A 15,657-nucleotide genomic window follows, 5' to 3' on the forward strand; every position below is an offset into this window, starting at 1 on the left:
TAATTTGATGATAATTGAATATTTCATACTAGATAATTATCCGTGCAATTTTACTGTATTTACAAAATATATTTTAATCCTTTTTATCGGTTTATAAACTTCTTAACATGGGAACTTCAACAATTGAAAATGTGTGTTAAAAGTTGAGGTTCGTATAACTATCTTAACTATTGACCTTTAATGTAAACAAATGAAAAGTACAAAGTTGAGGTGTTTCTCTTTCAATTAAGTACTATATTTATTGATTACCATACCAGTTTTAAGATTTGTTTTTCATTTGAGCTCGTACTGGTAACACCGGTAAAACTATATAGTCACGATATACAAAGTAGCAATTATACAATGTGTCTGGGTAAAAATACGAAATAATATTTAAAATTTAATGTTCATGTATCGTTTTTTTTTTTTTTTTTTCATTCCATTTTGAAAGAACGGGTTTGAACATCCCCTTGGTATCCTCTGCCCATTTTTCCATTTTTTACTGAGGACGTCCATTCCTATAACAATTGGATGTCAAGAATAATGCCATCATGAATTGGTTCACCGTTATGGAATAACCGTTTCACAGATGACATCGGATATGTTCCTTACGCCGGAACTACAATCCCCTAAACTTTCATGAATGTGACCAAAGTTGCTAAGACAGGGCTATGAATCAATCAAATTAAAGTCATTACTCAAGAAATTTTACGGTCGTCATCATGAGCTGATTTGCCATTATGACAAAAGTGTGTCAGAAATCATATCTGATATTCTTCCTCAGTCATAATAACCTTCCATCGTTACCGAACTGAACAAATAAATAACACGACGGGTGCCGTATACGGTGCAGGAAATGCTTACCCTTTCGGAGCACCTGATTTCACTCCCGGTTTTTAGTGGAGTACGTGTTGTTTCTTAATTTTTATTTATAACTGTTGATGTAAATGTCATTTGGTTTTGAGAGTCTTTGTTTACTCCTTAGTTTTGATTGTTATTGTCTACCGAACTAGACTATTTCCGGATTTGTTATAAAATTAGCAAAACGACCGATGCCACATGTGGAGTAGGATCTGCTTACCCTTCTGGAGAACCTGAAATCATCCCTAGTTTTTGGTGGGGTTCGTGTTGCTTATTATTTAGTTCTTTATGTTGTGTCATGTGTACTATTGTTTGTCTGTTTGCCGTTTTAATTTTAAGCCATGGCGTTGTCAGTTTATTTTCTATCTATGAGTTTGACTGTTCCTCTGGTATCTTTCGTCCCTCTTTTGCAAACTAATGCTCGTTATTTTCTTTCCGTAAAATTTCGAAACAATTAAAACTTCTCATTACTTTGTCAGAAATGAGATTGGTTCATACGTCCAAGTTTAAGACTTATTCCTCTATTGTAGACAACAACTACTACACCATCAGGATGTAAGAGTGAAGGCGTGGAGGGGACATCGTATGCAGCACCTATTGCTACTGGTATTGTTGCTCTCACGCTTGAGGCTAAGTAAGCATATTGCACTTTAATTGTTACAATAGCGCTCAGAGTAAATTGTATCATCTTACAAAAATCTATGATATGTAAAGAGTTTGGTTTTCACAAACAATTACCGTAATAAAAAGCTGTCAGTGTTCCTTGAAAAACCCGGAACGAAATCAAATGAATGGCCTGGTATTGCTTCTTTATCTTCATGAGATCGCTTGTTTCATACATTACATAAATATTTATCTATTGTCTTATTTCCGATTTTGTTTACTCCTTGTTATTGATAGTTATTGTCTGCTGAATCTATTTTTCATTTTTGTTGAAGTATTTGTTTGTTTTTTTAAGTTTTTGAGATTATAACATAAAGTTGAGTGCTGCAACCCTCCTTGTTCTGTCTATTTTGTTCACACATCACTGTCAATATAAAAGAATGTTATGCGACTGTCATACAAATTAGAGGTTAAACTAGCTATGTAAAACCTGGTTAATTCCACCATTTTCTACATAAGAAAATACCTGTACAAAGTCAGGAATATGACAGTTGTTATTTATGCGTTTGATGCGTTTGAGCTTTTGATTTTGCCATTTGCTTTTACCCTTTCCGTTTGGAATTTTCTTTCAGGTATGTTTGTTATTCAACTTTTTATAGTACAAAGTAATTGTTTAAACAATCATGTGAATAACCTTTTCTTTTCAATATGTCACATCAGATATTGAATTTTTTTTTAATGTACATGTGTTCTATTGTTTTTTTTTATTTAATTCGTTTGAAAATTCTAGATATACCGGCAACTTATGATTTTTACGGTGACATCATGTCAATATCATTCCTGACAAATACATATACTTAATATTCTTGGTCCAATTTGACATGTATTCTTTAACCTTTTATATATATGCACGTGTACATACAATAAACTTTGAACAATATACCTATTTTGTATTTGCATTGTATATTTTTCTGGTTTATTTTTCCCTCACAGCCCAAATCTGACTTGGAGAGACATCCAACATCTCATTGTTCTAACATCAAACAGGAATGGTTTTAATGACACATACGATGCTTGGTCAATAAATGGAGCAAAAAAAGAATGTGAGTTTCCAGAAATATAGAAAATTGAGTTGACATAAAGTTAATTAAGTGGGAATAGAGGGTGAGGTTTACTGGTATCTTTGACAAGTTTCACAAAATCAAAATTAATTCAATAACATAAACGGTACCATTTTTTTCTGCACCAGATCCGAATTTCGGCAGTCAATGTCTCTTTAGCTGGAGGCCAAAATATTTGAAAATTCTTAATTTCTTAAAATTATGAAGAGCTGTTAACAAAAAAGGACAAACAAGTATAGCCAAAGCCAGGCAAGAATTCAAAGCTTTTGCATGAGGGAGATATATTACTTATTTTAAATAAATTACAGCTGAAATAAAGAGCTAAAGATTAGTAGATATATATATTTATTTACTCCACATGTCTTGTATTCATGTTTTATTTTTAATTTCTAGTTAGTCAGGTATTAGGTTTTGGTTTGATGAACGCCGAAAGTATGGTGAGGTATGGTAAAAACTGGGTACCTGTTCCAATACAACAAACTTGTATCTTATCAAAAAGGACTCCATCTATGTAAGTATTTGTCTTACGTATACACTGTGTCTTACACTGCCTTACAATGCGGTTTGTTGTGAGTGTTTATGTGTCATAATTTCAATGACAGACCTTCTAAGCAGCATACTTTGTGCAGTTGACATAACTTTCTTGAATATAATTTTCCCAATGAAACCGTTAAGGTGTTTAGGTGTAAGTTTAAAGTGTAGTGGTGTATTATGTTATGATTATTGTGAAAAATAAAAGTGCATGGAATGGGGTTTGGTGCTTAAACTTCAGTTTGTTTCATAAAAGATGTATTACAATTCACTTGTCCCTTAACACTTTATATTGCGGATAATTTGAATTACAAGTCGTTTGTTATTGACATGGAAAGTGAAACAGTGAATTGTGTATTGATGTATAGTGAGCGGGGTAATGATGTATCAGTGTAATATTTGATTTAGCTGGATAGATGTTAAATCTGATATATGTTTTCCCAAATGCGACCTACCGAATCAGACTTTTTACTGGGTTTGTACTCACATGAGCAACAGAAAGTTTGCGACATATGATGCAAGATCTGCTAACCTACAAATGTATCTTGACCACCTGAGATCATCCCTGATTTTAGTTGGGTCGGTACTTCGTTTTCTATGTTGCGTTATGTGCAATATTTCTTTGTGTTTATGAATTTGGTGTCCTTTTGGTATCTTTTGTCTCTCTTTTAATCGGAAGTTTTTCTGAATATATCAAGACAAACTTGAAAGTGTTAATCACTCAGGCAGATGTTTTTCATTTTAATTATGCATTTACTATTGAAGCAAGTAAAAAGAAGGTAATGAAGTAACATCGACACGACGAACCACTTTGTATACGTCTGTAATAAAAACATAAAAATTGTCAGAAACGTTGGTTTTTTTTCGAAATGGACTTGGTAATTAAACGGTCTGCTAAAATATATTACTTATTAAATTTGTAAACACTTGAAAAGAAAATGGTTGTAAATACACCGTTCTATTTTGATGTTTCTGAAGGTAATTTATAATTTAGTCAAATGAACTATTGTTTGTTCTATATATAATGGAAGTTAAAAATAAAATTGCTATCTTACAAAAAAAGGTTCTCTTTTAAAGTTCTACAATGTTTTTATTTCTATATATATCTTTAAGGAAACTGCTGTTATGCTTTCAATCGAGACTTTAACAAATGCTTAACTAGAATTGTTCTTGAAAAATATGTTTTAATATACAGTTCTCGCTTTGTCCGCTCACTCGTTCGAAAGTACAGTACAGGTTACACGCCTTCATACAAAGTAAAATCACAAAAATACTGAACTTAGAGGAAGATCAATTGGGAAAGTCCATAATCACATGGCAAAATCAAATAACAAAACGCATCAAAAACGAATGGACAAGAACTGTCATATTCCTGACTTGGTACAGACATTTTCAAATGTAGAAAATGGTGGATTAAACCTGGTTCTATAGCGCTAACCCTCTCACTTTTGTAATGACAGTCTCATCAATTTCCGATATTTTTACATGTTTATACTGTAACTTAGATTTTAAAACGATACCTTCCAGACTATTTTCATTTCTTACAGGAGCACCACTACAGCGGTATCTGATTCAATTATTGTAACATCTCGTGATTGCTCGTCTATAAACTATCTGGAACATGTGCAAGTTGACATTACATTCTCATACTCAAGATTTAGAGGTGCAACGCAGTTGTATTTGGTATCTCCATCTGGTACCATTAGTCATTTGCTGCACTACAGATATCAGGACGAGGTCGACAACACAGCAGCCGGGAACCAAACATGGACTTTCATGTCAGTACATTTTTGGAAAGAAAATCCCATCGGACGCTGGCACCTGGAAATCACTTCCTATGTGGAAACTGTAACAGGTAAACAATATCATTGTCTAATGTCCTAATTTTAATATCATAGTGTGACACAATATTTTCCTCGCTTTAGGGATTTATTGATTTAAACAATGGATGCAGTTGTCAGTTTCTCCAACTCATATTTTGTGTGGTCTCATGTACTTTCAATTTCAACTGTCATTGTAAAGCATGCACATTTTAGTTATGTTATCAATATTTGAGGTATATGGAAATATCTTTATAATTCAACATGACAGCACAAATAAAATATCATATTGGTTTACGGCTGAAGATCATTACACTAATGTACCCCATCATCACGTTCGTGATTGTGTCTTTGGAATTTTTTTTATCGACAAATACGGTCATGGAAAACATTAAAACGCAAAGGGAAGGTACAATATAATGCCTTAATCAATTAGCTTACAGTTATTCGGACAACTCTATATTGCCGATTTGAATTAAAATAAAATTATTTATTGTAGACAGTGTTTTAGTGAATATTTTGTATATTGAACTAAACAGTTTTCATCAATCATCTGATTTATTATATATATCTGTGATCTTGTAGTAACCTTAAACAGTTGGACACTTAAATTATACGGAACATCAACAGATCCATGGCCAAGTAAGTTAACTAAAGCAATTCAGAAACAAACTATATCAAACAGAAATTTACAGTTTGCATTGCCGTGGGTATTTATAACACGAGAAAGTATTATAAGATTTTAACTTATAATGATTTATTCTATCCAAAGTTGATTATAATACTAAAGAAAAGATTTCTTAAATTCCATTTTTAATTTTCGAGTAAACCATAATAAAAACCTGAATACATATTACGCCGCAGGTCGATTGTTTCCAACAAATGTTCGTTTGATTGATTAATATAATTCATGGAAGTCGACATCACGAGAAACTCGTTTTACAAATACGAATATCTTAAAAGTTGCTCAACTTTTCTAAGTTTTCTTCAACTTAAGGAAAAGTTCTCTTCATTCTTGTTCGTCAGATATATCGTGCATATACATGTTCAAAACAATTTGAAACCTGATCTTACATCGTACGTTACAAATCAAATAAAAAACAAATTTGCTTGTTTTCATATTGTAATAGCTCCTACATTAGCAACAACATACTGCAATGTCACAAAAATGAAATAAAGAGTCTTATCAAAATGAATCGTAGTTTATATGTGTCGATTTGAACATGATCACGACGCCAACTTAATATTCAAACCAAACTGAATTCTTCAATATTCGTTAAGTCCATTTTAAAAAAGATTGAATGATTCTACTAGGTATATATCAGTTTCATGGTTCAAAATGAAATTTCTTGTCATATACTATCTTAATTCCTTTCACGGATTTGGCTATACTTTTTGGACCTTTTGGATTATAGCTCTTCATCTTTTATATAAGCTTTGGATTTCAAATATTTTGGCCACGCGCATCACTGAAGAGACATGTATTGTCGAAATGCGCATCTGGTGCAAGAAAATTGGTACCGTTAATTTTATTAAGGCTGTCGACTTGAAAAACGATTATTTTTCTTAAGATACATAGTTCATGGATATTTTAGCGTTATTATTATAATTTTATAAATTTGTATAAAATTATTATAACGCATATCATTTCTTCTTTACTTCTCAAATCAATGTTAATAAAGTCAATAATCAATAAATAAATGATTAGAAATTAACTGGATTTCTTAGTCATTTAGTCATCTTGGGCAATTAATATGTCTAATTTTAAAAAATAATTGTTTTATTGTTTAAACTGTTGGACCGTCTCTTATTCTAAACTGACCCTAATAATATTATATCATTGTCATCAATTGAATTTTAGATAATTTGAAATGTTTTGTAGGTATTGGACAATCAAGCACAGCTGCTACCAAAACTACAACAGAACCAAAAACACAAACCACAACAGTAGGTAAAACAACACGTGGTACAACTAAACTTAAAACTAAACCTACCACAGCAAGTACAACATTGGTGTCTACATCAAAGGATGCCAATGGTTCAATAGCTAACAGTAAGTATCAATGCTTTGATTTGCAAGCATTTAATATCAAAACGCTAAGATAAAGATAACAATGAGAAACAGACTGATCAAAATGAACAAGAATTCTAAGATAAACGCTCTCAAGATTTAAAACGTACAGAACTAATGGCTTAGAATAGAATGTCTGCTTTAAGAATTTGACCATTAAAAACACCTGCTGTTCTTAAACGGCATTTCAATGCCTTTAACTGCGTTCGCAAGATGCGATTCGTCTACAAAACATTCATCTTTGAGTGGCGCTAGAATAGAATAAAAATGTGAGTGTCAATTACAGAACAAGTCGAAGCGTATTATTATCGATGGGAACTGGTGCTTAACAAGAGGATTGATAGTATGCCTAAAACAATTCAGTTGTATAAACATATTTCTTGTTATGCTTGTGGCTTATTTTAATTGTATCAATTATTCACGTTAATATCATTAACAATTTTACGAGTTTTGAACAGCGGTATACTACTTTTGCCTTTATTTGGTTCCTTTCGTGGTAGAATAAATTCGTAAAATCAGCAAAAACAAGGCCTGGCAAAACATTCCATGTTAGCCAATGAGTGTTTTGTAGAGGTGAAATCAATACTGTAAAATTTTTAAATGTAAAGGTGCTCAATTGCATGTCATATTATAAAGGTGATTTACTGATTGCAGGCAGTTGTGCTTTGATGGTTTTGTATTGTAGATTTTCTTGGTGAAGTCAGCACTGACGATCGTTTTCCAATCAGCATTGTGGTACTATTATCAATTTAAAACGATTTTTCATTCTAGCTTACAATACCAATGTTCCGATGATTGCCAGTATTATTGGAGCCTTTATTGCAATTCTAGCACTCGTTGGAGCAGTGTTTGCTACTTATGCATTAATGAAAAGCATAAGAAAGTACGTAAGAATTTTATTATCTTTGTACATTCAAAATGCATGAGATGCTGCCTTCAGCAGAAGCCAACACAAAATGGTTTAAAAGGTTGTAATAGGCGCAGTCAAGTATAAATAGATAACACAAAAAAACATGTTATGGTCAGAATTATGGTCAATAAGACCGTTATCCTTAAATACTACAAACTGAAGAATTGGGTAATGGAAATATTACCTTATGGCCTCCAACATTGAGTGAAGCAATAAACCGCATCTGTTTGACAAATTATATGAAAATATAAAACAACACGTTTAATAATTTATTGCGTCCGAAGCGCTTTTCTGGATTTACCTTCATCAGGAACGCTCAAAGCCAAACATTTGAAATCCGAAGATGTATAAGTACCGAAAATTGTTGAAGAGCTATATGTTAAAAATACCTAAAATAAATAGCCAAATTCATCTAAAGCCAACTTTGCCTGAGGGAGTTGAAACCTTAGTTTCATAATAATTTCAAAATTTATAAACGGACAATTTTAGTAAAGTTTGTTTAATCATGTCAGTACCGAAGCACTGACTACTGAGCTGGTGATACCCTCGGGGACTGATAGTCCACCAGCAGAGGTATCGACCCAGTGATGTAAAAATATAAAACAACACGTTTAATAATTTATTGCGTCCGAAGCGCTTTTCTGGATTTACCTTCATCAGGAACGCTCAAAGCCAAACATTTGAAATCCGAAGATGTATAAGTACCGAAAATCGTTGAAGAGCTATATGTTAAAAATACCTAAAATAAATAGCCAAATTCATCTAAAGCCAACTTTGCCTGAGGGAGTTGAAACCTTAGTTTCATAATAATTTCAAAATTTATAAACGGACAATTTTAGTAAAGTTTGTTTAATCATGTCAGTACCGAAGCACTGACTACTGAGCTGATGATACCCTCGGGGACTGATAGTCCACCAGCAGAGGTATCGACCCAGTGATGTAAAAATATAAAACAACACGTTTAATAATTTATTGCGTCCGAAGCGCTTTTCTGGATTTACCTTGATTATTCAAATTAAAAAGAACAATGAACTGATTTATCATACAATAAAGAATACAAATTATATGGCAAACATTAATCAACAACAACTTCCGGTTAACATGTTTCTGGTTTGTTACAAGAACCTCAAGAATATAGCTGGTTTTAACACATTTATGTTACGTCAACCTTCCCTCAACCCTGTGCAAAGATATAACAACACAACTTAAATTTATTTGTTAATGAGACAAGATTCTTCGTAAATTTCATATTCTTTTATTCTACTAAGGTTTATATGAAAGTAAAAAAAACATTGAATTCTTAAAAACTGGTCATTTCTGAATAAGTTCATGTTTCTAAGACCAATGAAAAATTCATTGTCAAAACAATTGCAATTTTACATCAAATACGAAGTTAAAAACAGAAAAACAGCAAAACAAAGTAGATTAAACACAGTTCCGAATATATTGCAATTTTTTGCTGTTACAAGAACAAACTGTAAAAAGGTCGTGCCCTTTATTGTTGGTTAAAGCTTTTCAACAACATATCATGCCAATTTGAATAGGTTTTTTTTTATACGCCAGTCAAGATTTTGACGGGACGTATTATGGTATACAAATGTCCGGTGTCCGTCCGTCTGTCTTTCCGGCGTAAGCATGTCGCACCGTAACTTGAGAACGACTTATCCAAATTTCATAAAACTTAATATAGTTGTTTCTTATAATGGTCATTTGGTGAAAATAAGATTTAAACTTTTTGAGTTACGGCACTTTGTAACTAAAACAGGAGTGTGATTTTTTTCACATGTTGCACCGCATCTCAAAAACGATTCTTGATTATTGCTTAAAACTTTACATACTTCTTAGTTATATTAATCTTAATATCTGTATACTTTTTGATGATGATTTAAAATTTCATTTTTGAGTTATTGAATATTTTGTAAAAAAAAGGGGGAGGAGGTTTTTACATGTCGCGCCGTATCTCAAAAATGATTTACGATTATTGCTTAAAACTTTACACACTTCTTTGTTATATCAATCTAAAGATCTGTGTACTTTTTGGTGACGACTAAAAATTTTATTTTTGAGTTATTGAGTATTTTGTAAAAATGGGGATGTTTTTTTTTACATGTCGCGCCGTATCTCAAAAACAATTTATGATTTTTGCTTGAAACTGTACACACTTATTTGTTATATTAATGTAAAGATCGGTATACTTTTTGGTTTGATTCAAAATTTTATTTTAGTGATATTTAGTTTTAAAAAAACAGGGAGGTGGGGGGGTTTCACATGTTCCGCTGTGTCTCAAAAACAATAAATGGTTATTGTTTAAAACTTTCTCAGAAACTATTGATGATTATTGCATAAAACTTCCACACAAGACGTCGGGCGTATCATGCGCTCATGGCGCAGCTGTTTATTTTGTTAGTTGGACACATATACACAGGTAAGTTAACCTGAAAACTTGTCATCAATGAAATTGCAACCAACGATGAAACAAGCAAACGAAGAAACATAAAGCATTCCTGTTATCGAATGACCTTAAGGGGAATCCATGTTGTTCCTAATATTTCTATATCTTACTGTTTTTAGACTTGAAACAAAGAAGCAACGCAAGTCAGAAATCCCAAACTTGTATATGTATGACAGGGAACAAAATCAAGCTGTTACACAAATATATGGTTGACGAATAGATGTGTATTAAACTAACTAAAAGCCACAAAGCTTAAACATGTACATTGCGTTTGTGCATTGACAGATAATCAGTAACGATTAATTCGAATTCATCAGAGAATTTATTCAGGATTAATTTGCATGTTGTTATGTACCATCATCATGTATGATTCACATTTTATAAGACTTTAGTTTCTTGTATACTGATACTTCATACACTAGGACTAATTTTGGAAGAAAATGTCATCAATAAATTTTTATAGTAATTTGTCTATTTTCAATACATGTCTGAATATCGTTCTAGTATCAATCTTTGCAATAGGAAGTCACCTTGATTGAACTCTGAATGTAAGTTTTTACTTCTATATTTATATGTTGACCCCTGTGATGTATTTGTTAACGTCTAGATGTAATGGTTTATCTGTAGATCTCTCTCGTTGATCTCATAATTCTAGATGGTGTGTTTCTTGTTTATTGTTTAGCTATAGATGTCTTGAAATACATATATATGTTGTGAATATTCTATTATTTTGTACAGGTTATTACTTGTACAAAAACTTTGTATGAGTAATTACGTGTATGATGCCATCATGCAAGTTATTACCTGTACAAATATGACTGTACCAGTAATTACATGTACGACTTTTATTTAGAAAAAAAAATAACTTGTACAACACAATATCTAGGAAATGTATGTACTTCTACGTTTGCTTTAAACAAAATGATTCATTGAAAAATACATTTCTTTGATTTAGTAAGTCTAGGATTGTTTTCTCAATTGCTGGGCATTATTTTTCTTTTTACTGTTTTCTCGTATTTATTTATTATTTGTTATTTTTTTTTGCGCCATCGACTTTAGTTGAAAAAGCGAGACATAGTGGTCCTACATTGCGTCGGCGGCAGTGGCAGAGGTCGAGTCCACAAATATTAACTCTGTGGTTTACTTTTTTCAAATGTTTATAACTTTCCTAAACTATGCTGGATTTCTACCAAACTTGGACAGAACCTTGTTAATATGAAACAGTTTCCAGAAGTAAATTTTGTAAAAATGACATTCCTGATTTTCCGTATTTTACTTGTAAATGGACATATTTTTTCTCCCGGGAAACATTACAGTTATTCTGTGGTTTACGTTTTTAAGATTTTAATTACTTTCTTAAACTATCCAGGATTTCCACAAACTTGGACAAAAGGTTGTTTATGATCATACGATAGTATCTATATGTAAATTTGTTAAAGACAAACATTATTTTTTTCCGTTTTTTACTTATAAATGGACTTATCCTGGATTTTCACCAAACTTGGACAGAAGCTTCTTGTAATCAAAAGATAGTAGCGCTACGAAAGGAATATTTTTGTTGATTTTTTTACTCATTTTTGTTGAGCCTGCCATTAACCGCAAAAGTAGGCGAGACACCTCTGAGTTCTGTAGAACCCTTACATTTTTTTATGATCCCGCAACAGAGTTGTCGGTGCCATATAGTTTTCCCCTTGTCCGAAATTCCGTAATTCTGAAATTCCAAAATTCTAAAATTCCGTCATTCTGCAACAAACCATTATACAGAGTTTTTTTCTAAACGCCTTAAGATATTGGGCAGATTTTTAGTATGTGAGTTAACCATGATGAGTTACAGATCAAGTTTAAGTTTCGTTCCGCTCCACTAATTTTTGCCGAATTTACAGGCTTTGCACTTTGAAAAGTTGTTGAAAATCACAGTTATACGGACTTTTTTCCAAACGCCTTCAGATATTGGGCTGATATTTGATATGTGAGTTAACCATAATGAGTTACAGATCAAGTTTAAGTTTCTTTTCGCTCCACTAATTTTTGTCGAAATTACGGACTTTGAACTTTGAAAATTGTTGAAAATCACAGTTGTACAGATTTTTTTCTAAACGCCTTCAGATATTTGGCTGATTGTTGGTATGGGGGTTAACCATGATGAGTTACAGGTCAAGTTTAAGTTTAGTTTTGCTTCGCTAATTTTTGCTGAAATAACGGAACTTTGGACTTTGATAAATTATTGAAAATCACAGTTATACAGATTTTTTTTCTATACGCCTTCAGATTTTGAGCTGATGTTTGGTATGTGAGACTACCATCATGTTTGACTTTGTGTCCACATGTGTTTATATTGAAATGGCAGATTTTTCAATTTTTTGGGACGGGACCATTCGTGTCGCTTTGACACATCTAGTTTTTTTATCATAGAGCATATGTGTTTTTGATATCTATATTTTGTTTGTTTTTTTTTGTTTTTTTTCAAATGCGTATTCTGTACTTGGTTTTTTGTTGTTTTTTTTTGTATGGGATACTCAAGTACCCGACCACGTCCACTCTGTGTAATATTTCTGATTGTATTCCATCTGATGAGTGAAACCTCTTTCAACTGAATTTTATAGTTCGTTCTTATATTGTAATGATACACCATTATCCCAGGTTAGGGGAGAGTTGTAATCCTGTTAACCAGTTTAACCCTGCCACATTTTATATGTGCCTGTCCCAAGGTTGTCATTAAATGGCTGTCGCTTGTCGATGTGTAACATATTTTTCGTTCATATTTGTACATAAATAAGGTCGTTAATGTTCTTGTTTGAACTGTTTTGTATTTGCCATTTCAGGGCCTTTTAAATCTGATTATGCGGTATGGGCTTCGCTCATTGTTGAAGTCCATGTGGTGATCTCTTATTTTTTTATTTCTGTGTCATTTGTGTTCTTGTGGAGAGTTGTCTCACTGGCAATTATATGACATCTTATTTTTTACTTTAGTATTATTTTTTAAATGTTTGAAGAATTCAAACAATCGATGAACGCAGAGTCACCCCTAGCATGAGACATTGAGCAAATTATAACCTTAACAGCTTGTTGCCACTTAAATAATGACTACTGATGCAAAGTGACAAAGTTTTAAAAAGCAAAAATAAAATGAAACCCTTCTACAATGTATTTCAAAAATAAATCATGATAAAAAGGTGCATATGTCAAATATATTGTGTTGTACAAGTTATTATTTTTTTCTCAACAAAATTTGTACAAGTAATTACTGGTACAACTATATTTGTACAGGTAATAACTGGTATGATGGCATCATACAAGTAATTACTCATACAAAGTTTTTGTACAAGTAATTACCTGTACAAAATAATAAAATGTACACGACATATATATATATTTGTGATACTATCTCATTTATGTACTTCACATTTCTATGTATTTAGACTTCATGACATATTTTGGCGAATAATTATCCAACGGTCGACTCTTCTGATGGCATACACTATAACCATTTGCTGTTCTTAATTGAAGAATTGTATCTGAACAAACGTGTGTTTTAAAATATGTTTTTTTGTTTGATTGCAAATTTAAACCATAAATTGTATTTGTATTTTTAAATATGTGTATTTGTGTATATGATACATGGTATGATGTACTAATATTGTTAAATATTTACATCGTATATTTTTTTTACCTTTTTTATATATTAATTTTTAATTTTTTTATATTTATTCTTTTGTCTTTTTGTTATAATTGCTTTCTTATAAATATAACTTATGCATACTTGAAATTGTTTTTAAATATTCCCTTCTATTGATCAAAGTAGCAAAATAATAAACAAATTCGTGTTTTGTTGTCTTGTTAAAGTATTTTTGTGATTTGTAAATAAATTCACAAAAGCAGTTAGACACCATGATCAATCTTCAAAGACGCCTTAAAACGATACCAATATTTTGTCGGATCGGTAGAAACATAAGACACTTAGATAGAAGTCATGACGTCAATTCATCAATCCAAGCTATTGGTATAATTGTTTTCTGCTAAGCAGTAACTATTTATCAAAGACATCATGATAGAAAATGCTAGCGCTGAATCAATTGGAAGATATTTACTCCATAAACAGGCGCTTATAAATGTTGCTATATTGAAAATAAACTGTTCCCAATTGGAGAGCTGAAGCCATCTGTATCGTTGAAACAAATGCTTTTCTCAAACGACCATCATTGTCATTTTCTAGATGCAAGTCAAATATGAAACAGACTTAATTCGTTTTATTATTCTTTTGAAACTCTAATATGAAGTTAAGCTGATATGAATAAAGGAACAAATCGACAAGATTAGGTGCACAGTTAGACGTAAGAATGCCGATCATTCTCGCAACGAAACAAATATGTTGTCCATCAACAAATCACACATCTTGATAACATTTTAAAAAACGATATTTGAATAAGGGAATCTTTTGGCAGAGGACATTTTATCCAGCTCTTAAACTTTTAAAATACTATTGCTAGAGGAAAAGAAGAAAATTATATGTGCCTCAATAGATCTTTTGAAGTTTTTTAGTATCTACATCTTATTCACACTGATTCTTGAGTAGATCGTTTCACAATAACTCAGACATACAGTTTTAACTGTTGATAAAATTGTTCACTTCGTACTACATTTTTCCCTTACAATACATAAAGCCCGGCTATGATTGATGGCAGAGTTGATAGTTATAGTTAGGGTTCCCTGTAGCACATGACAGAACTAGTTTGTAAGGACACTTTTTTTAAATAAGATATCCAATGTAGTGAAAGAATATCTACTTTTTCCTCTTTGAATGAAAATCAAGGAGAACCAGAATAGACAAATCTTTACTTGTTTTCACAATTTCTCCTATCGGTAAGCGTCATATAGAGGTATATGTTTAGTTTCAATGTGAATAATTCCACTATCAAACAATTTATGTAACGTGATTTACCATTTTGTACATAAAAAATGGACGAACTAAGTCAGGAATATGTCAGTTATCCATTCGTTTGATGTGTTTGAGCTTTTTATTTTTCTACTTGGTTAGTGGCTTTCCGTTTTGTAATTTTCTCGGAGTTTTTGTTATTTTACTTTTTACACAGATTATCTATGTCATTTGGGATTATTTTATTTTTATCATAAGGCACAAACTTTGTCTTCAAAGTAGGCATGTATCAAAATAGAGGTACAGCAGTCATCACCGTGTCACAATCTCAATAAGAACAAAAACAAACAAATATCTAACAAAGAAGCACAAAAAAGCATCTATCAAATCAATCAAAAACCACATTGATTGTTTACTTACAGATGTATTTTAAATC

The 15,657-nt window shown here is 31.8% G+C and overlaps 1 protein-coding gene across 1 annotated transcript in view; it reads left to right on the forward strand.

The window, feature by feature from the left end:
- The window catches only part of LOC139514753 (furin-like), a 28,797-nt gene extending 14,631 nt beyond the window's left edge, over positions 1-14,166 (forward strand). The window contains exons 9-17 of the mRNA XM_071304393.1: positions 1,371-1,474; positions 2,437-2,546; positions 2,958-3,075; positions 4,643-4,950; positions 5,501-5,557; positions 6,798-6,968; positions 7,758-7,869; positions 10,468-10,845; positions 13,856-14,166. Coding sequence (XP_071160494.1) covers positions 1,371-1,474; positions 2,437-2,546; positions 2,958-3,075; positions 4,643-4,950; positions 5,501-5,557; positions 6,798-6,968; positions 7,758-7,869; positions 10,468-10,561 — 1,074 coding nt within the window. The 3' untranslated portion in view covers positions 10,562-10,845; positions 13,856-14,166. The remainder of the gene's footprint in view (positions 1-1,370; positions 1,475-2,436; positions 2,547-2,957; positions 3,076-4,642; positions 4,951-5,500; positions 5,558-6,797; positions 6,969-7,757; positions 7,870-10,467; positions 10,846-13,855) is intronic.
- The last annotated feature ends 1,491 nt before the right edge of the window (positions 14,167-15,657 follow it).

Source organism: Mytilus edulis, chromosome 3, assembly GCF_963676685.1.
Source record: "Mytilus edulis chromosome 3, xbMytEdul2.2, whole genome shotgun sequence".
Classification (NCBI taxonomy): domain Eukaryota; kingdom Metazoa; phylum Mollusca; class Bivalvia; order Mytilida; family Mytilidae; genus Mytilus; species Mytilus edulis.